General features: G+C 42.7%; 1 protein-coding gene across 2 annotated transcripts; it reads left to right on the top strand.

Moving 5' to 3' along the window:
- Positions 1-26: 26 nt before the first annotated feature.
- On the top strand, positions 27-19335 carry LOC308124007 (serine/threonine-protein phosphatase PP1-beta catalytic subunit). Of its 2 annotated transcripts, XM_080486773.1 has the most exons (9): positions 95-198; positions 16680-16811; positions 16888-17118; positions 17496-17600; positions 18131-18202; positions 18388-18539; positions 18637-18771; positions 18905-19052; positions 19220-19320. In XM_080486773.1, the coding sequence occupies exons 1-8, from the start codon at positions 147-149 to the stop codon at positions 19007-19009; spliced, it is 984 nt and encodes a 327-aa protein (XP_080342899.1). In that variant the 5' UTR covers positions 95-146; the 3' UTR covers positions 19010-19052; positions 19220-19320. The 2 variants fall into 2 exon arrangements, with proteins under 2 accessions (XP_080342898.1, XP_080342899.1); XM_080486772.1 differs by having other exon boundaries at positions 27-198; positions 18905-19335.
- The last annotated feature ends 2758 nt before the right edge of the window (positions 19336-22093 follow it).

Below are 22093 nucleotides of genomic sequence, written 5' to 3'. Positions count from 1 at the left end.
CCGGGGCTCTTGAACGCGCCATAATGGTTCCGGACGGCGTGCCGGTGACTGGGAGGAGGCTGTGGTGCGTTCGGGTGCTGCGAGGCGGCGCCTGTCCTGCCAGCTCCACACTGCGGCGGGCCGATACACAGCTCTTCTTTACAGAAATGGCGGAGGGGGAGTTGGACGTGGACTCGCTGATTTCCCGGCTTTTAGAGGGTGAGTCCGCAGCTTTATCTGTCCTCGCAGGGTGTCCTTGTGTGCGCCGTTTTGCCGTGGTTGCAGTGGCTGTGTTTTAAAGCGGAAAGGGCCGCTTCTCCTGCCAGCTTAGCCCCGGTGAACCGGACCGGTCCCGTCGGTCGTCTCAGGCAAACCTTCACTCCACCACCGCCTCTTTTTTCTCTCTTTTTCCCACACTAAATCAACATTATCTCACACCAAAAGACACTCAAGCATGGTCGTGAATTTGCTTTTAGGAGTCAATCAGCAAGTTTAGGTAAAGTAGCTATAAAGTTGTGGCTGTAGAGATGTTGATTCCTTAAAAAAAACAAAAAACTAACTCGAGTCCAAAATACACTGAAGTGGGCGGTTGCTGCTGATGCATATGTCCACTAAAAGTTGTAATTTCTGAAGAATAAAAAGCTTAAACAGATTATTTAAATCAGCCGAAAACTTCAACACAAGCGCCCACATACTGCGAGCCGTTTTCAGTTTGGATTATTTTGTATTTATTCTCGCTTCACCTTCAAATAATGTAAAAGTATTAGGTTTACTAATGGGCTTTGGTTTAGGAAGTCCTCAGTTTGGGGTTTTTTTTTTTTTGGGGGTTTTTTTCTACGTGTTTACGCAAGCCTCGGGCCTGGGAGATAATCCAGTTCTTTTTGTTTGTTTCTGCCGTGTAAGCATTTCAAAACTATGCAAATTTACCACATTTATGTGTTAACCTCGCCCCAAAGTGCAGATCGAGACAGCTCGATGTGCAAAAAGCTCTTAAGAATTCTCTCAAAAGGACAAACTTGTAGAAGTGGCACATAGAGAAGCAAGAACAGGTCTGCAACCTGCATGAGGTTTCCTAACATTAGATATGAAATAAAAAAACAACGTATTATCTTACTTAAATTTAGAGTTGCCAACCACCCTACTTGGAAACCTATCTCTAAAAAGAAACACGTTTCATTGAGAGTGGGAAGGATTGTACTTGTTTTTTCTGTTTGTTTGATGGATGAACAGCTAAAAAGTTTTGATGAAAATGCTGGTATGCCAGCAGAATTGGGAGAGCCTCAATCAGATCGTCCAATCGGTACCCTGTACAATACCCAAGACCCAATATGATTGGTTTGAGGGTGACGGTTCGTACAGACACGTGTTTAGATTACAGTCGCTTTCTGTAAAATTAGTGATCAACAAGTTAAAACTTGAAAGGAAAGTACTTTTATTTCTTGAATCGGATTCTTGGAGATATTTTTAGCATCTCTCTTCTGTGACGGATGGAATCCATTACTTCCACCTGTTGTAGAATGTGGCAGCAAAGTAATCATTGACTAATCAATGTTTTTTCAAGTATTTCCAAGAGCAACTTATTGCTTTTTACACAACAATCCACTGGAAATGGCGTAATGTCTTAGTTTTTACTAACGGACACCCAAATCGTAGCGTAAGTTCGCATGGTCATCACCTCTTTCTCGATCACTCTTCAATTCCTTCAATCGTCTTATGGGTTCAAACCTTTGCGGGACTCGACGAGATGTCTACTCGTATGTCTGTGAGTGAAACTGCGTAGTTCACCTTGCACCCCAACTTGGACGTTGGAGAGCCATGAAACCTTTTGACCCTCCAAAGAAAGCTCAGCTGTCGCTCCCACATTGTTGTGTGTTGTTACTCACCATGATGGCTCTGTTAGCAGTACGAGCTATGGGCTGAACGTACAAGAGAGCCGTTGTCTCCAGGAGACAGAATCAGTCTCTCAGTGCATTCAGAAGCGCGAACAAACACTCGAGATTTATACGGAGCGAATGCAAACAGTGTGGAGCAGCACGTCAGAAGAAGCCATCCATCCGGACTGATCGGACCCGGTGACGTAACGGTGCTTGTTTGTGTGTGTGTGTGTGTGTGTGTGTGTGTGTGTGTGTGTGTGTGTGTGTGTGTGTGTGTGTGTGTGTGTGTGTGTGTGTGTGTGTGTGTGTGTGTGTGTGTGTGTGTGTGTGTGTGTGTGTGTGTGTGTGTGTGTGTGTGTGTGTGTGTGTGTGTGTGTGTGTGTGTGTGTGTGTGTGTGTGTGTGTGTGTGTGTGTGTGTGTGTGTGTGTGTGTGTGTGTGTGTGTGTGAGCTGGCCTGAGTTTCCTCTGCGTCGGTCAATAGGAAACCTGAAGATTCTGATCATGAAGGCTTCCAGATGTGAGCTGTGATTGGATCCAACCATCCATCAGTTTTGGGGTTGCTTTGTTTTGACAGCTCGAATGATCTTCCCGTGTTTTAGTAGTATTATTGTGCTTTATACATGAGCTCCTCTAAAATCAGTCATACCCCAAGTATCCCCACCAAAAGTCAAAATTGAAATGTGACTTTAAACTAAAAAGTCTCTGTGGTCAATACAAAAGGCACAAGTTCTGCAAAGTCATGAGTACAATTGTATTATGTTGTTGTAAACCTTCTAGAAAAACTCGTTGATTTTACTCAAAATTACTGTATTATCTGGGTTTATTTAAAAAAAACAAAAAAAAACAAACAAATGCCAGCACGTTGTTTGATATGATTGGTTTACAGTTGCTTCTTTTCAGTAAATGATCTGCCATATTTCCCATAACGATGCTGTGCTCCGCCTGAATTTGTCCCTCTGGCAGTCGTGGTGAAAGCAGTACGGCGCTCACAGCAAGCGGTCAGGACGGGGTTCACAGGCAGGCAGGCAGCCTCTCCTCGGTCAAAAACTACTACTCAAACTCCAGGTGACAGATTTGGGCCGCACACGGGCAGGATTACAAATCCAAACGCTCTGATCCTCTCTCCGTAGATCAGTTAGTCATTTTATTTTAAGACTTGACCTTTCGGAGATAAAAGACCCCTCACAGACTTCCCCTCACTGCCTCACTTTGCCCACTGACGCAGGTTAAATCTGCGGCTTTCATGCAGACGTATCAAGAGTCGTTCCCTCTCCTCTGCAGGACTGGACCTCCGTCACTGCTCCAAAAGTCGCCGGCCTCACTTTCTCAGTGAGTGCCAGTCCTCAGCACTCTATTGAGGGCTTGTATTAAATGTCAACAGGCACAGCTGTCCCTGCTCGGAATGAACCTACCCTTTAGGTGACACACACACCGGAGAGCGGGTAAAAACAGAAAGACAGTAAAACAGGACTCTTCTCTTTTTTTAACCACTTCATACTGTAATATTCACTCCCACGTGATTCCCAATGCACGTTTGTCAGATACAGGAAGCGTGACCGTGTCGTCCCACCATAGCAATTAGTCAATACATACCTTGGCTTGCTCCGTTCTACCCATGAAGACTCGCACTCGGTTGGGGTTGGTTGATTCAGCGCTCCTGACTAATAAGGGCCCCTTTACATCTAGAAAAACTCTGATATTTCAATGCGTGTGGGCCTTTTGTTTACACGTAAACAAAGCTGCAAGCCACTGAAAAGTCTGGCCAAAGCGGAGATTTGGAAAAAGTCTGTCTTTATTTTTGCTTGTCGACATTGTGTTTACAGTGTGGTTACTGTGGTGACAGTGGATGCTGCTGAAGCAGTACTTTGTGCGAACGCTTTTGGATTGTTTTGTACTCCAACGCCACATTTAGAAAGAGGACCAGTTCCCTATCAGTCCAAACAAACAACCTGCATTCCATTATCACTAAAGGACCAGGAAGGAATTCGTCATAATTCATTGTTGTTGTTTCCAGGATTCTGATTGGCTAGTGTGTACTAAGTAAGAAGCCACTTTTTTTTTTTTTTTTTTTTTTGAAAACTGGAGTTGTGGTTTTCCAAGTTATGGCAGCATGAGAAGGCTAAAAATGGTAAAAAGCCATAGAGGCACTTTTTGAGTTCGTAATATAAAATTTTCATGAATTGGAACACTATAAAAGAGCTGGAAGTCATTGAAATAATTGAGGCCTTATTTATGTGGCAACATTTTAAGTGAAAATGCATAATTTTTGCCTTTTCTAGAAAAGCTTCGCATTTGCATGTCAACCTTTTGAAAACAATGTCTGTACACATGGAAACAGCAGAAACACTGAAAACGATGTAGTTAGCATGCCAGACCACGAGTTGGCGCTGTTGTTTGTTTTTGTAATGAAACCACACATGCGTGCAGAGAACAATATAAATATTAACAATGGGAGAACACGGACGTCCGAATGGACCAATGACGAAAAAGGATTGCTATCGCTGTGACTGTCAACTACAAAACCAACAAGTCCCGGGAGAATATGGACTGGAAGTCAAGACACCCATTGTTGTTATTGTCCAACTACTGAGCATGTGCAGAAGAACTATTTACTACAATCGTAGTGGGCGTCACAGTGCAATCATTTCAGAATAATTAAGTTTTACCCTGTTAACATGTAGGAGTTGGAGCGTTTTTGAAAAGTTCCACCATGGGAGCCATTTTCAAAAAGTTGCCTTTTCAGAGGCTCCAAGCACCAATAGCCTTATCAACCTTCAGTGTCTTGTCATTGTCTTGTGTACTTTCAAGGTTGTCAATTGTAGATCATGTGAAACAACATTTTGAGTCCCCTTGTGATATTTGGCAGATCTGAATCTAGTCTCTGGGTAGAGAACCGAGGATCTAGCTTACACGCTGAACTGGATTGGCTGATTAAACCAATTACAATTGGCGCAGCTTCCTTGGGAGTGAATGTGCACATTACGCTTACAGAGATTGAAGGATTTCAGCTGGCCACTCGCCTTTAAAGGGGACATATCATGCTAAATCCACTTTTTTAGCCCTTAAATGCATGTTGTTGTATATTTAGAGTGTTTAGAAGTACAGAAAAGTTCAAAGTAGTCTCTTCAGGTGCTCCGTTGATATCTTTATATTCTGTTTTGGTCATATTTTGCGATCCGTTTCGATTTTTCTATTCTCTATTACGTTTTTTGAACTATTACGTCACAGTATTCCCGGCGGAACTGCCAAATTAGGACATCGACACTTCGAGCAATCCGCCATTTTTGTTTCTCGCTGCGATTTTGTAGTCCAACCTCAAGGATGCCGAAGTTACGAGAGGATAAGTGGAAATGTTCGGTTGTTGGATGTAGTAACCCACAAGCTTCGTTACACCGTCTCCCAGCATCAGAACCTTTTCGAAGTGCCTGGTTGAGTTTTATTTTTCACAGAAATGTACCCACATCTGTGGGTAAGGTCATTTTTGTGTGCGCGAAGCACTTTAAGGACGACTGCTTCAGCAACCTCCGCCAGTATAAAGAAGGATTTGCCGAAAGACTTGGTCTGATTGAGCGGTCAGTTCCTTCTATCTATGGAGACGACGAACAGAGCACTTCGGTAAGCTGTATATAACGCTAAAAAGTGTGATGATAAGACGTCCCTGTCATTGTTTTGTTAGCATTAGCAGTTGCATCGTCTTCATATGTTAGCACTGTGTGCTCGTTTTAGATTATAATGTAACTTCTGTGTTAAATAGTCGTTGTAATACAGGCAGTATTGTAGTAGTGGGCATGGATGGAGAAGTTAGTGTAAATATAGTAACACACCATTGCGTTACATCCATATGAAGACGTTGTTCTGCATCATCGTCATTTTCATCTCGCTCCGCCGGGTCCGACTCTGGCTCCAACATGTATGGCTGGATGGACAAATCTTCCGTTGTTGACATTTTGTAAATAATGTGTGAATATAAAGTTTCTGCGCCGCTAGATAATTGTATCTGTTCTATCAAACTACAAAGATGGCCGAACAGGGTGGAGTTGAACCGAGTGTCACCTCTGCAACCTGGAGAGGAGGCGGGGTATGAAGTGTCTCATTTGCATTTGAAGAGACCGCCCCAAAACGAGTTGCTCTCAGAAGCACATCAGAAAAGGGGTTGAAAAGGGGCCTGTGGAGCTCTAATAATGAGGAATTCAGACCCAAGCATTGCAGTTCCGCTTTATATAGACCACAACTGTATGATTTATATGTAAAAAGGAAGGATTTAAAAGCATGATATGTCTCCTTTAATGTACCAGTGCTTTTCCTACAAAATGTACTCTCACTATACCATCATCTGCATAAAGGGAAACTCGCTTTGGACGTGAACCTGTACGAGGAACTGCTGCAAGGAACTTGACTGTTTACATCCTGCTGTTGTCTGAATGCCTGTGAATCTGGTAGCATCAGTTCACGTCGGCTGGAGGAGAAGTTGATAACAAAGATGGATAGTGGGTGGTGAGGTGTGCGATCACAGGGGTGTGATGTACAAAATCTGCACAGTGGCTACAGGGAGAACAGCTGATTTTACAGTGAAATCTCGGTTTTGAGCCGACGTTGCGTTTTCCTTCGTGGAGGTGGTGCAGCAGAAGCAGCAGGGTGCCTCTGCAAGCCTGCACTTTAGCACTTTAGCAGTTTACTGAGACTGCCTTGTGTTTTGTTGTTTCCCCCCAGTGCCTCCGTCTTTTCTCCTCATTAGTTTTTACCACTGGATCCAGCCACAACCGGCCCTGTGTGCAGCCTGCCAGCTCAGGTGGCTCAGAAGGCTTTAATATGGCACACTGTGCAGCAGCCAGGCAGAGAGACCATGGAAACCTATTTGCTGGGTTCCTGTCGACACGCACACAGAATCTCCCAACTCTGCGTTTGGAAAATGTCCAGAATGTCTTTATTTCCCAATCGAACGGCACTAGTGACTGTATTTGTCGCCATTTCTGTAAGCTCCAGAAACCATCCAAAGGGATTAGATTGTATGACATTAAAACTTGGGTGGAATTCAAATTGTTATGGCCAAATATCCTTTAATTGTCACGGCGTCTAACAGCAGAGTTCACTTTAGTCTGTTTGGTTTAGAGTTTTCTTTCAGGAATTTCTAAAGCTGAATGAATGGAAAAACGTTTGAGGTCTGGGCGTGTTGTTTTGTGGCCACCCAGGAAGCATTGAGGTACAACCATCGCACATATCTGGAAGTTCTTGAAGCCCAATTTCAGTATAACAAAAATGGACACCTTCAAATGTTATGATAACTAACTTATCCAACAAGAAGTTTGCCTGAAAGCAAATCTAAGTAATGTCAGATTTACTGGAATGTGATGGTTTGACCTCAGTTTGTGAGTCTATTTAATAATTAATAAGATGTTTTGCTTTCACACAGGAGGCAGTCAGGTCGGATATTCAGCCATTGAAAATGACAAATCTTTGAAATGTTATAAGTTGTATTTCTGAAACTTGATGAACTTAAGATTCAGTTTTTATACTGAAAGGAAACACTTCATATTTAACCTTTGAATTGTTCTCATTTTGCACTTTAAAGTTGTTTCACCAATTTGTATTACCAGGAAAGTGGCAAAATGGCTCTTATGGTCATAATTAGGGATGTCCTGATCACACTTTTTGGCCCCCGATACCGTTCCGATTTTTCAGAATTGAGTATCGGCCGATACCGATACTTTCCCGATCCGATACTTACACTGCTATTGCAATGCTATTTTGGAGCAACTAAGATGTCTGAAGCTAAAAGCACTATTGGTAGAAGTTTGTTTAGCTAGAAATCATTGTAAAATTCACTTATTGAATCAAAATTCTTCTCAGAATGACTTAAGAACTTATTTAAACCTTATTCAGTCATAACAACAACAAAAAAAAACCAATTACGCTCTGCAGTCTTGTATCTCTTATTTATGTTAACATAAACAACTTCACCTGGATTTTGTGGCAAATAAAAAAATGAAACCCAGTGAATCAGTTTGACTAACATATAAACTATAAAGAAAACAGTATTAAACATAAACAGTATTCAGTTAAACCAATCAGAAGAACCCAATTCCACTTCAAAGAGTCTTTGACAGGTTGAGTTGAAAATAAGTCCTTAAAAAAGTGCAAATACAATAATAAAAATAAATAAATCTTAAACATAAATGCTCTTAGGCTACAATGTAACTTCTTTGTGTATTCAATTTCAGTTTCACTTAAAGCAGTATGAGAGGTTTGACTTGAATTGTCACAAAACATTTACATTTTAATGTGAATTATAAACACTTAATTCCACTTCAAAGTGGTAAAAACTGTTTGACAAAAGTAGTCTGAACATAGTTCTCTCAAAAACTTATTCAGAATATCCCACTCTCCATTCAAACTAGAGTAACCTTCAGGGTTATTTTTTTCGCCATATCGCTCCCCAGTGGGTACTTAATCTTTTTTTTTTTTTTTAAAGTCGAGAGTTTGCTGCTTCAGTGCGGCTTTTTCTTTAGTTGTTGTCGTAAACTGAGCGTACTCCGCCGCATGTTTACTTTTTAGATGTTGTATCAAATTAGTTGTGTTAAACGAAGCTCTGGTGCTCCACCTCTCGGGACTGTGGCGAAGCAAATAGTACAACTGGCCGCTGGACTGGTTTCGCACACAACGTTTTGAAAACATTCCATCTCCATGTAAACTGAGGAAAACGCTACGTTTTGAAAACCCTCCCACTCCGTCTCCATGGAAACGGGGGAAATGCCCTCGTCTCCATGGAAAAAGGGAGAAAACCGCAACCTTTTGAAAATGATCCCACTCTTTCTCCATGGAAACGGCAGGAAACATAACTTTTTTGAAACACTGCTACTGCGCATGCACACCAGGGCAGTGGTAAATAGTTCTTCTGCACATGTGCAAGTAGACGGACAATAACAACAATGTAAACCAACATTGCTTTCAAACCATTGGCATCTAAAGGTGAAACATTTTTGGAATGAAAAAGTAAGACTGATGGGTTTTCATTTGAAACGTTGTGTAAACAAGGCCTCTTAAAAGTGATTTAAAGCCATTGGTATATCAGTGGTAATGTCATTATTGCAGAATTATGCGTAGCAGTGGCGTTTTCTTAATTGGTGGGATCTTTCTAACCGGCTGAAGCTCTTGACGTCAGCTTGTTTTTCTGCGCCCAGCTCGCTGGCGTGGAGCTCTGTTGTGGGGACAACAATGGTGGAGGCTGTGTGGCGGGGAGCGCTCGCCCCCTGGCACCAAACGTGGCACCGAGAGCTCACCCCGAGGCTCTCCGATAAACCCCAGCCCTCCTCTCGCTTTCACCCCGCTCCCTGAGGTCCACAAAGACGGCCATTCACCCGTGGCACTTAAAGACGGACAAAAAGCCCCCGCGCAGAAGTGGCTGCAGTTACTCAGTGCTTTCCCTTCACTGAGGGGTCACTGTTTTCCATGAGCAATGTGTGGGAGACGGGGGAGGAGAGGGGGGAGGATGTTGGCCCGCCGCCCGGGAGCACAGAATGGAGGAGGATGGCTAAAAAAGGTCTGACTGAGCAGCTTCACTGGTGCCGAGTCATGGCTGCTTTAAATCCTCGGCAGAGACAAAACCTCACATGATGACCAGCGGTAACGATGAGTGAGACCACAGGTGTGCACACGCAGGACGGAAACACAAGTTTATACACAAAATATTCACGTTTGACCTTCAACATGAAGATGGCTGCTCATTATAAACATGTTTATTTACTTAATCTGTCGCTTATGTTCAATTTAAGGACTTTAATCAACTTTCAAACCTTTTAGTGATTTTATTGGGTTTATATGTTTTAGTCATATGAGCTGTTGAATAGTTTCAGTTGTTTAAAGCGTCTTAAGCTTTTAGCGGTTGTGTTCGTTTTACCCTTGTCAGCCATTAGTGATTTATGGCATTTTAGCTGAGGTTGTTTTCAGCATTCATATTGATAAAATCATTTGTTGTGCTTTTTTTTTCTTGAACAAATAAACAACCCACTCATCCCACCCCTCTCCCACACATAAAACCAACTTATCTCTCCTAGCCTGTCTTCCAGTCGAAGATAATATAAATATAGTGTACATCATTGTCTTGAGTATGGTGTAAAAATGCTAAATAATAACAAAAAAAGCAATGAGAAATAAATACATTGACAGCCTAACAAAGAATATTAACAATAGACAAATAAGATTAATTGTAAACATGCCTTCAGCTTCGCTCCAGTATTTAGCGTTGCTTTGGGTTTTGAGTGTCATTTTCCTCTTTTCGAAGCTCTTTTATATCATCAGTTCTTATAAAATCATCAAATGGTTTCTAAATATGCTCGAAGACTTCCAGTTTGTCTTTTAATAGATGTTATTCTTTCATGGATTTACAGTGTGCCATATTTTTTATTCAGGCACTAATTGTAGGTGTGGAACATTTTAGCTGTTTTTGCTATTTTTTGCTTTGTTTTAGCCAGTTTTTACTGACGTCATTTTAGATGACATTTTAGGGTTTTTTGCGCTTTTAGCCATTTTAGCTGTTTTCAGTAATGTAACCATTTAACTGTTTAGCCATTTTCAGCTTTTTTTTGGCATTTTCAGCGGTTCTAGCTAATGTAACCATTTTAGCTGTGTCGCTGTTTTGCCATTTTTAGCCTTTTTCATGTTAAGTTCTTTCAGCGAATGTAGCCATTTAGCCATTTATAACCGTTTATTTTCAAGTGTTTGTCATTTTTAGCTACTTTAGCTGTTTTAGCCAATGTAACCATTTTTTGCCATATTAGCTATTGGTTTTAGCAGATTTAGCCATTTTCAACTTGTTCTTAGCCGTTTTCAACATTTTCAGCTGATTTAGCTAATGTAATTATTTTTAGCCATTTGTGTGTTTTTGCTATATTATCTGTTGTTTTTAGCAGGTTTTTTTTTTTTTGCCATTTAAGCTAATGTAACCATCTTCAGCCATTTTTAGCTGTTTTGAAAAAGTTATCTTGGTCAGATGGAGCTGTGAATCCCTCTGAAAGATTTTCTGCTAAATATCAAAGTTGGAACGAACTCCAGTCGAGTCATTATACTGCTGTATAGTCACATGTGGCGTAACATGTATGATGTTAACAACTGTCACAGATTTTTAAGCTGGGTGCTGGGCTCAGCCCAGTTGGACTCGTGTGCTTCTCATGCCACCCTCCTCCATCCACCACGCAGCGGCGGCCATATATGGAGAAACCTTCCCGAAGCAGCGTTATCCGTCCCCGACTCCTCCACGTGCCGTTTTGTTAAAAGAGCAGAAAATAAGTCGACCCTCAAGAAGGTTTACAAGCAGGAGGAACCAGCGTTTGTGCCTCCTGGTTTCTAGTTTCACTCCGTCACCGTCTGAGCGTGCGTTCACACGACGTGTCACGTTGTTTCAACACAATCACCTCGGGTCCACCCAAATACCTGCTGAATTCATGTGTCGGCTGCCAGGAGAGATCAAAACAGGTACTGAGTAACTGAGGCGAGTCAGCGGAGCGTGATTCTGCAGCTCACATCATCTCTTTGTAACGTCATCAACTGCTTGTGGATGAAAGCTCATGCGTTCAGGAGATATGAAGGGTCTATCCTCATAAGTACAAACATTTGGACAAACTTCCATAAATCGGAATGACTTATGCTCTATTTCAGATATTTAGAGATATTTCTCAACTCTTTTCTTCTAAAACTGGATTTTTCAGTTGCATTTTCAGCAAGTTCCTGGAATTTAAAGATACAGTGCTACATAAGCCAGCTTTCACTCTTAGTGGCCATATTCTAAAGATATTTTATCAAATTGGAATGAAAGTGAACTGACAGATTGAGGGTGTGACGCTCTTCATGAAACACTTTCCAAGGCAAAATGTTTTGAGTTTAGTTGCAATTTTGTCTGCTTGGCTGCATAATTTACCAGAAGTACCTCAAATCGTGACGATCATATTTCCCAACGCGGGAATCCTCAGGTTTTTCTCGGGTTGGGGTGCCCCTTCGATTATTGATGATCCTTCCATAGCTTTAATTTTAGCAGGACGAAAAGCTCAGCTGGAGTCCACACATGTCCTGGAGGTGAAAGGAGAAAGTTTTCTGTACGCAGAGCTCCTCCGAGACCTCAAGTTGAAGATGAATAGAGGCGACGTGTGGGAAGAAGAGACTTGTAGAGCGAGCAACTCGGAGGCTCAGGCACTCCAGCGCCCGACCAAATTAGGACAGAAGAAGAAGAGCGAACATTTTCTAATGTTGCAGCAGGAAGAAACCAGCCAATCAGATGCCTTGCAGTGACCTCTGAGGCTTTAGTTATTAGAATGTGCGTGTGAGATGTTAGTGTGCACGCCACGGCGAGCAGTGGGGAAGTCCTTCAGCGTGCTGCAGACTACACTCTGACTTGCCAAAAGGTGGGAAGTTGGTGGTGCCGCGTTGCTCTGGCGATACGATGTAAAGGGTAAACCCCCGCCACCCCCCACCGTCTTTTTTCTGTGTAATGACTGGTGACGCTGCAGTGGCGACAGGCTAAAAGGATGCTGGGATACCACCTGAAGTCAAGGTCACTGTGTGTGTGTGTGTGTGTGTGTGTGTGTGTGTGTGTGTGTGTGTGTGTGTGTGTGTGTGTGTGTGTGTGTGTGTGTGTGTGTGTGTGTGTGTGTGTGTGTGTGTGTGTGTGTGTGTGTGTGTGTGTGTGTGTGTGTGTGTGTGTGTGTGTGTGTGTGTGTGTGTGTGTGTGTGTGTGTGTGTGTGTGTGTGTGTGTGTGTGTGTGTGTGTGTGTGTGTGTGTGTGTGACCCCCACCCCCCACCCTCCGTCATTCAGCTGACCAGCACAGAGGTGTAAAGGCGTCATGGCCGCTCTGAGCTTCATGGTGTGAAATCCCGTTGACTCTGCACTCAGTTTATGGTTTTGTTGTTGTTTACTTCACTGTTGGCTGCGGTCCCCCCTCCTTTCAGGTGCCACGTACCAGGGAGTGTCGTTGGGACGTCAAATACCTTCAGACGTGCGCAGATCTCTCACACCCGTCTCCTTTTCATGATTAAAGGCTGACAGAAGTCCTCCAGGTCATGTGGCGCGGAGCATTAAAAGGCTGGCGAGGATTTCCAGCAGACGTCTTCGGCTGCTCTGAAACGCTCGTGTGGTTTTTCCATCCTGCAGCGCTGCAGATCCACTTCCTCAACATTTGGGAGAATGGAGATACTTGTCTGATTGTGAATGTTTAGTTTTTCCTTGGTGCACTGTAGACACCAGCAGTTTGATAATGTGCTGCCTGACAAGATAACGCCACAAGATCCACTCGACTCATCCTTTTTGCACTTTCGTTTCAGAAACGCTTCGCGTTTACACGGCGATGTTTTGAAAATAATGTCTGTTTCTACTGAACCGGCAGAAACACTGAAAATGGTGTCAGTTAGCATGCCAGGCCCCTAGTGGGTGAAAACTTGTCTTTTACACGGAAAAAGTTTTGTTTTCAGTGGTTCAGAACATCGTTGTCGTATAACCAGACACCCAGAACACTATGAAAGTTTTCGCTTCTCACTTAAAGGGGACATATCATGCTAAATCCACTTTTTTAGCCCTTAAATGCATTTTGGTGTATATTTAGAGTGTTTAGAAGTACAGAAAAGTTCAAAGTAGTCTCTTCAGGTGCTCCGTTGATATCTTTATATTCTGTTTTGGTCATATTTTGCGATCGGTTTCGATTTTTCTATTCTCTATTACGTTTTTTGAACAATGACGTCACAGTATTCTCAGCGGAACTGCCAAATTAGGACATCGACGTTTCGAGCAATCCGCCATTTTTGTTTCTCGCTGCGATTTTGTAGTCCAACCGAAGTTACGAGAGGATAAGTCGAAATGTTCGGTTGTTGGATGTAGTAACCCACAAGCTTCGTTACACCGTCTCCCAGCATCAGAACCTTTTCCAAGTGCCTGGTTGAGTTTTATTTTTCACAGAAATGTACCCACATCTGTGGGTAAGGTCATTTTTGTGTGCGCGAAGCACTTTAAGGACGACTGCTTCAGCAACCTCCGCCAGTATAAAGAAGGATTTGCCGAAAGACTTGGTCTGATTGAGCGGTCAGTTCCTTCTATCTATGGAGACGACGAACAGAGCACTTCGGTAAGCTGTATATAACGCTAAAAAGTGTGATGATAAGACGTCCCTGTCATTGTTTTGTTAGCATTAGCAGTTGCACCGTCTTCATATGTTAGCGCTGTGTGCTCGTTTTAGATTAGAATGTAACTTCTGTGTTAAATAGTCGTTGTAATACAGGCAGTATTGTAGTAGTGGGCATGGATGGAGAAGTTAGTGTAAATATAGTAACACACCATTGCGTTACATCCATATGAAGACGTTGTTCTCCAGGTGCATCATCGTCATTTTCATCTCGCTCCGCCGGGTCCGACTCTGGCTCCAACATGTATGGCTGGATGGACAAATCTTCCGTTGTTGACATTTTGTAAATAATGTGTGAATATAAAGTTTCTGCGCCGCTAGATAATTGTATCTGTTCTATCAAACTACAAAGATGGCCGAACAGGGTGACGTTGAACCGAGTGTGACCTCTGCAACCTGGAGAGGAGGAGGGGTATGAAGTGTCTCATTTGCATTTGAAGAGACCGCCCCAAAACGAGTTGCTCTCAGAAGCGCATCAGAAAAGGGGTTGAAAAGGGGCCTGTGGAGCTCTAATAATGAGGAATTCAGACCCAAGCATTGCAGTTTCGCGTTGTATAGACCACAACTGTATGATTTATATGTAAAAAGGAAGGATTTAAAAGCATGATATGTCTCCTTTAAACTCGTGTAAACAAGTATCTAATCTAGTAGTTTACGTATCTAATGGATCACGGTTGAGGTAAACTGAAAAAAATGACAATTTTAATTCTGTTAATGAACCTTAATGTGACATTTTTGTCGAATCATTTGATAGTTTGTGAATAATCAAATTTTTAATATTTTGGTTAATCTTTCATGTGTCCAAAACTTATCACTTGAAGCATGGCCGAACTTCTAAAGCTGTATTTTATATTTTTAGACCAGGATGAATATCTGTCAACACTAAACAGGTTTGACCTCCGTTTCTAAGACACACTGTCAGTAAAACCTCTGCACAGTGGCTATGTTGACCACCTGGTTCAGACTGTCGAGCTACAAATCCAGACAGGTATGCTCGCGGATTAACGTGTTTATTTTCTGCTTTGTCACGTACAGTATGTATTGTATTTGAAAGGCACATGACTAATCTGATTACTATTCAAACCCTGTTGGAGCCTGTTAATGTCAATACTTGATTTATTCGCATTTCTGATCTGAAAGCACCGTCGAGAGTCCGAGAACCTCCGGTAATGTAACCATGAACTGTTTCTCCGTTACACAACAGCGACTGTCTCCAAAAAAAAACCCACTCCCGACAACATCAACAAAGCCCACATGGGCTATTTCCATCCTCCGTGTGTTGACTAAACTCTGCCTCCCATATTTAGTCTCCAGTTGACGGAGAAACTCGTCCTGACAGAGATTTACACGACGACCAACAGAGACGAAACACCCCAGAAGATAAAACTACCACATAAAAGGAGATATTAAGATCCGTTAACAGAGCCAACTATTCAAAGGTGTTTGAAGAAAAACGGAAAAAGACACTTTATCTTAGAAACTGTCCATTTCTTTTATACTTCAAAGGTTTTTGCTTGGAGCAAAACACTCTTACCCCGTCATCATGTAGGTGGCGGAAACATTTCCAGTGGTCATGCGGCCCAAGTAAATAGATATTCTGCACATGTGAAGATGAACAATAACAACAATGGCGGCCTCCAGAGCATCATGACTCGTGTACTCGCCATTGTTCATGTTTATAGCGTATTTTTCTCTGCTGTGTGTGTGGTTTCATTACAAAACCAACCAACAGTACCCACTAGTGGCCCAACATGAAAACTACATAATTTTCCATGTGGATAGACGTCATTTTAAGAACCTTGCTGTGTAAACAAGACACTTTTCTGAAACGAAAAGAGAAATTGAAATGTCGTCTGAACTGGGCCTAACTGCAGATCTTTATTTTTCAAGAGAATTTGTCCTTTACATTTGTATTTACTGTAGTTTAACTTCTACGTTTGTTACTCTACCTCTGAGAAATGGTGTTTGAATCTTTTAGCACAGGACTGCTTTTGCTCATTTACCAAGTCGAGCTATTCAGTGAGGGTTACAGTGACTGGGCAAAAGCATCGTCTCCTTGGGAAGAAAAATGTCACGTTTTGAGTGCATTCATTTGAAATGTTGTATAAACGCAAACCTCTAAAGGGGTCATATTGTACAAAATTCACTTTGTAAAGGTTTTCAAACAGTAATAATCGTATCCATACCTGGAGTGACGTCCCAGAAGTAAAGAGAGTCTGTCCTCGCTCTCTCTGGCTTGTTTCAGTTTTTAAAAAGTGTGTTGCTCCAACCAGCCAATCAGAACTCAAACCCTATATAGTGTCATTGGGGGTTTAGCCAATCCCAATCAAGGTGGGTCCTCCCTTTGACTCCTCCCACAATTAGGCAGCTCTGCTCTGGCACATGGCGCCACGAGAGGAAGTACTTCCTCCTTTTCCCAAGATGGGCATGTGTGGGCGGAGCCAGTCCAGCTCACACAGACACAGCAGATTCTGAATGCAGGTCCTATGATCCAATATTCAAATAGAGGAAAATCAATTAAAAGTAGGATTTGAGACAATAAAGTTTAAATACGTTTTTGGACCAATGAGACCATGTGAAAGTGTTGAAAAGTTGTATGATTTGACCCCTTTAAAGTGAAATGTGAAGCTCCGTCCTCACCCCACCTCTCCTTCTCCTCCCACCAGTGCGAGGATGTCGTCCAGGGAAGATCGTCCAGATGACGGAGGCGGAGGTGCGCGGCCTCTGCATCAAGTCCCGCGAGATCTTCCTCAGTCAGCCCATCCTCCTGGAGCTGGAGGCTCCTCTCAAGATCTGTGGTCAGTACCCGCATCTGCATGAGCGCCGTCCAGGAGGCGGAAACAACGCCCTCACCGGTTCCTGTCCCTTGTTTAGGTGACATCCACGGACAGTACACAGACCTGCTGAGGCTCTTCGAGTACGGCGGCTTCCCCCCCGAGGCCAACTACCTGTTCCTGGGCGACTACGTGGACCGAGGGAAGCAGTCGCTGGAGACCATCTGCCTGCTGCTGGCCTACAAGATCAAATACCCCGAGAACTTCTTCCTGCTCCGGGGCAACCACGAGTGTGCCTCCATCAACCGCATCTACGGCTTCTACGACGAGTGTGAGCTCAGATGCCGCACAGCTGGACGAGAAACTCTGGGAAAGGAGTTTTGTCCTAATTACATGACAGTAGTTGGCTAAATCGCTAACGTTGCTAATATTTCCATCTTTGTTTAAAACATTTGAACTATTAGTGAAAATAAAGCCATTTACAAAAGTCTTTTTGTTCTGTTTTGCGAGCCTAATTAGCCTAAGCTGGCTAGTTAGTATTAGCATTAAAACGGAGCACATTTAACACTTATTGGTAGGACAGGCAAAAACTTTAAATTCTATTTATTAACAGACTTGTATCATTGAGCTGAGGTGTAGCAGGCGTGTCTCTTTAGCTGTACATAGCATGCTAACGCTAACGCCCCCCCCCCCTCCTCCCCGTTGCAGGTAAACGCAGGTTCAACATCAAACTGTGGAAGACGTTTACTGACTGCTTCAACTGCCTTCCCATCGCCGCCATCGTGGACGAGAAGATCTTCTGCTGCCACGGAGGTATTTTGTTTAAAAATGTCTTTCCCGAGGTTATCCGAGGCCATTGGTCTGATCTTTATCTCAAGAGCAACATTGAAAAAAAGACCCACAATAAAATAAGGATTTAACGTATTTTCCTGACTATAAGTTGCACCAGTGCAACTTATAGTCAGGAAAAGTGCTTTATTTCTTTCCTTTTCTCCAGTTTCTCTGAACTATTTGTTCTGCTTTCTGTAGTCATACAGTGACACCTAGTGGCCACAAATGGCATGTTTTGATAAATAAGTAGCTTCACCAGGCAAAAAATAATAATAAACGAGGGCAATTTATGAAGAGTTATAGTATTTTGATACAGATTGAATAGGTCAAAGCAAGTTAATCCCACCTGTGTGGAGAGATTTACCCACTGTGTGTGTGTGTGTGTGTGTGTGTGTGTGTGTGTGTGTGTGTGTGTGTGTGTGTGTGTGTGTGTGTGTGTGTGTGTGTGTGTGTGTGTGTGTGTGTGTGTGTGTGTGTGTGTGTGTGTGTGTGTGTGTGTGTGTGTGTGTCAGGCCTCTCTCCAGACCTGCAGTCCATGGAGCAGATCAGACGCATCATGAGACCCACAGACGTTCCCGACACAGGTAGGTCCAATCACCAACGTGTGTGTGTGTGTGAGAGAGAAACCTGCTGCTCTGTGTCCTTAAAAGGCAGCGATCACTCTCCGATCCTCTTATGGTCTGTGTACATGTGTATGCGTCTCTATTTCTCTTTTTCATGTGTGTGTGTCTGTGTTAACCCCCCCCCCCCCCCCCCCCCCCCCCCCCAGGCCTCCTGTGTGACCTGCTGTGGTCGGACCCAGACAAAGACGTTCAGGGTTGGGGGGAGAACGACCGCGGCGTGTCCTTCACCTTCGGCGCCGACGTGGTCAGCAAGTTCCTGAACCGCCACGACCTGGACCTGATCTGCAGAGCCCACCAGGTAGGACCAGGACCTCCCACCCTCCTCCAGGGGTGTCCCAATCCAGCTGCAGCCCCTCACCATCTGCTGTGTGTGTGTGTGTATGTGGCGCCCCCAGGTGGTGGAGGATGGGTATGAGTTCTTTGCCAAGCGGCAGCTGGTGACCCTGTTCTCTGCTCCAAACTACTGCGGGGAGTTCGACAACGCTGGTGGCATGATGAGCGTGGACGAAACGCTGATGTGCTCCTTCCAGGTACCATACACCCGGACACCCCCCCCACCACCCAACTAATACTCAATGATCGTAGTATTGATCAGTAGAAAGAGAAAGAGTGGCGCTGTTCCAGCCGGTCTCGTTAGTCTGACATGTGGCGTCCCTCCTTCAGATCCTGAAGCCGTCTGAGAAGAAAGCAAAGTACCAGTATGGAGGGATGAACGCTGGGCGGCCCGTCACTCCTCCCCGCACAGCCCAACCCCCAAAGAAACGATGAGGACGCCACGCGGCGCGGCGAGCAGCTACACCACACGAAACAAGTACGAGGAGAAACCACATCCACACATCCTCCTAACTCCTTCTTCTCCTTCTCCACACTCTGAGTGATAAAAACGCTAAACCACCACCGCTCCACGGTCTCATTCTGTAGCATATCCAAGTGTCTTCGTTTTTCTTTTTGTCTTTGTCCTTCTTTTCTGAGTGACAGCAGGCGTATTGACCACATGCCCCGCCTCCCCCCCCTCGCTCACCTGTGCAGACAGGACACGTGTAAATGGCGACTGCTGGGTTTTCAATAAATAATACCGGAAGAAAAAACATCTGCGTCTCGTTTCTTTCTTTCTTCCACCAACAGGTTTCACACATACACACACACCTCATGAAGAAGCATGGTGGGGGCAGCAGCATCATGCTGTGAAAGTTGCTGGTAAATTCATTGATCAGGTTGAAGATGTCAAAGTTTTATTGGGGTAATGAAGTGAAGTGTCATTTTCTTTCAATTTGAATTATTCAGTGAAATGTTTTTTTTTCTTTGCTTCACTTTCTGAAGCGTATTTTCACTTTTCTCATTCATTGTATTCTCGTTCATTTAATACTACTTCCTTCAAACAAAACAAATTGCATTTACTCTGAATAGTTTTGCAGTTTTAGTGCAAATTGGATGTAAACGTTTGTGATAATGTGGCTGTTTCTGTATAAAAGAAAGTGACGATTTAGATCAAAACACACCAAAACAATCCCACATATTAGTTTCCAATGTTTCGCCACCAGGGGGAGCTTTAACACAATACTTCAGCACAAGTGGCTGCTGGAGCCAAAAATTCTCACTTTTGTACCTAAACTCGAGGGATGTGCAGAGACCTGTGAAGGGGAGGGTGCTCCAATTAGACAAAAGGACACATACTACCATATATATATATATATATATAGTAAAAGAACAAGACTGTAATGACATATGTATTTCAACAAATTATTTTTAAAAAAGGAACGGAGGTGTCTTGAATGCACCATAAAGCCCCAGTCAAAAACATAAATACTTAAAAAAGAATATATATATATATATATATATATAAACACCTTGCCAAAAGAATAGGCACTTACTGACTTGGGGCAGAAGGAGCAGATATGGGACAAGCATTAATAATGACATACTTTCAGTTTTTTAATGTGATAAAGCCATCAACCTAATAGAATAAATGTTTATTTGATAGCCAGCAGCACAAAATCTGGTTTTCCTGATTGTGTGCGCCGATCCAGCTGCTATGTACTGACCCATCTCTATGTAAACATTTTTCTTTTAATTGCCCAGGATCTTCAATGTGGTGAATAACCTTATTTCTTGTTATAATAAAGTTCCCCAAAACACAAACAGGAAATAAAGTAGAGAAAGAGTCAGAGTCGGTGTGGATGGTCAATTTATTGACATATTGAGAAAGGAGCAGCTTGAATGAACCCCTGAAGTCCACCTGCAGACCCTTAGGGGGCGTCCCAATAGTCCCTCCTCCCTCCTTTTCCTTAAACCCCGAAGGTGTTTAAGTAGCGGCCACGATAATGAACATTCAAATTCTCAATAAGCTTAGGAAAGGAGGCTCAATACTTCCTTTAGAACCTCCTTTAGCCCAGGAAACACTGATGCTTCCTTTACCAAAGGAGACCAGATCATGCTGCCCCACAATTCCTTGTGGCGACAACATTTAAAGGAACCAGCTCATCCGAGCGTTCAGGGAAACTCATGATGACTCAACCCAGATCATGTTAAGTTACCAAAGCAATATTCTGACTTGAACAACTTTAAATAATCTAAAACCCAGATCCCAACTAGGAATGTTATGCGGATGTTGTAAAACAAACACCGTAAAGTTTTTGTGCAGCCTATTCTGTTCGATTGGTTATTTATTCCTGGAGCCTCTTTTTCTTTGATTTCAATTCAAACCTTATGATATTTGAGATTATATCAGTTAGAGCCCCAGGAGAAAGTGTTAGAAATGTACCGGTACTTTTTGTAGTCCTTTTTCGGAAATTTGTAGTTTTTTGACCACGGCAGACGTCACTAATTTGCACCGCCGTCAGATTATTATTACGTCACCGGGTGGAAGTGTTGTCCGACTGTAACGACAACGTGATCATCTTTCCCTAACTCCTTTAGGAAGCCTCCTAACACCTTTCCGTGACTTATCCACGGGGTTAAGGAAAAGTGGATAGGAAAGGAGAAAGGAGGATCTATTTGGATGTACCCTCCTCAGAGACTTTGTGAACCCACCGCGCGGCGACTGGGAGGCAGCGTGACTGAAGACATGGATGGATCATGAGCACACACACTGATGATTGAGCTCTAGCGGGTGGAAAAGTTCATTTGATGGTGTTGGAGCTCCACCTACTGGCAGCAGGACGTTACTGTCAACCTTCAGACTGACGTTTAATGTAAAGGTGCAACACACCGACATCAAAATCAGCTTTCCTTTTTTGTGGTTTTGCCATCTCTTTTGACTTTTTGAATAATATTTACACATTTTGCAGTTCATGTTATTAAATATCTTACTTAAAAAAAAAACTATATCAGCAAGAGATTTCAGAAATTGTTCAATGTTCACGTATGGAATTTCAGAGGAGAGAAGAAAAATTACTTGAAGTGAACAAAAAATAAAGAATATTCATCTTTTATTTTTTTGAAATTCTGAGCCATTAAGAGCTTCGTTTCTTGTTCTATATTTCTATAATTGTTAAAAAAATAACTAAAAATACATTTAAATCATCAATCATTGATCTACATCCAAAAATCCAGAAAATAAGCATCTAAGGGTAAAAAATGTTAAATAAATATTTGATATCTAGTATTCAGGCTGAACTTCATTTCCAAAACTAAAACTCAATAAGTAGAAAAGTCAATCCATCATATTAGAATAAATATTGAATATTTCAGTGATTTATATGGGCGCAGTAACAAATGTTCATAATTAAACATATTGTAATATTTAGCAGCTAAAAACAAACAAAAACAATCCAGTATTTAAGAAAATATTGAAACAATAACAGACATTTACAGAGTATTTCTGTTCATCTTTTTCTTTTAAAAAGTACAGAT

The sequence above is a fragment of the Lipophrys pholis genome (assembly GCF_963383615.2).
Source record: "Lipophrys pholis genome assembly, chromosome: 18".
Taxonomy (NCBI): Eukaryota; Metazoa; Chordata; class Actinopteri; order Blenniiformes; family Blenniidae; genus Lipophrys; species Lipophrys pholis.
Note: the sequence above shows the minus strand (reverse complement) of the source record. Positions and strands in the feature narration are given on the sequence as shown.

What these genes read in the sequence shown, in the direction of transcription:
- LOC308124007 (XM_080486772.1), top strand. Translation starts at nt 147, where the DNA reads ATGGCGGAGGGGGAGTTGGACGTGGACTCGCTGATTTCCCGGCTTTTA. An exon ending in GGCTCCTCTCAAGATCTGTG is followed by an intron (nt 16,812 to 16,887) that starts GTCAGTACCCGC and finishes TCCCTTGTTTAG; the next exon opens with GTGACATCCACGGACAGTAC. An exon ending in GATCTTCTGCTGCCACGGAG is followed by an intron (nt 17,601 to 18,130) that starts GTATTTTGTTTA and finishes TGTGTGTGTCAG; the next exon opens with GCCTCTCTCCAGACCTGCAG.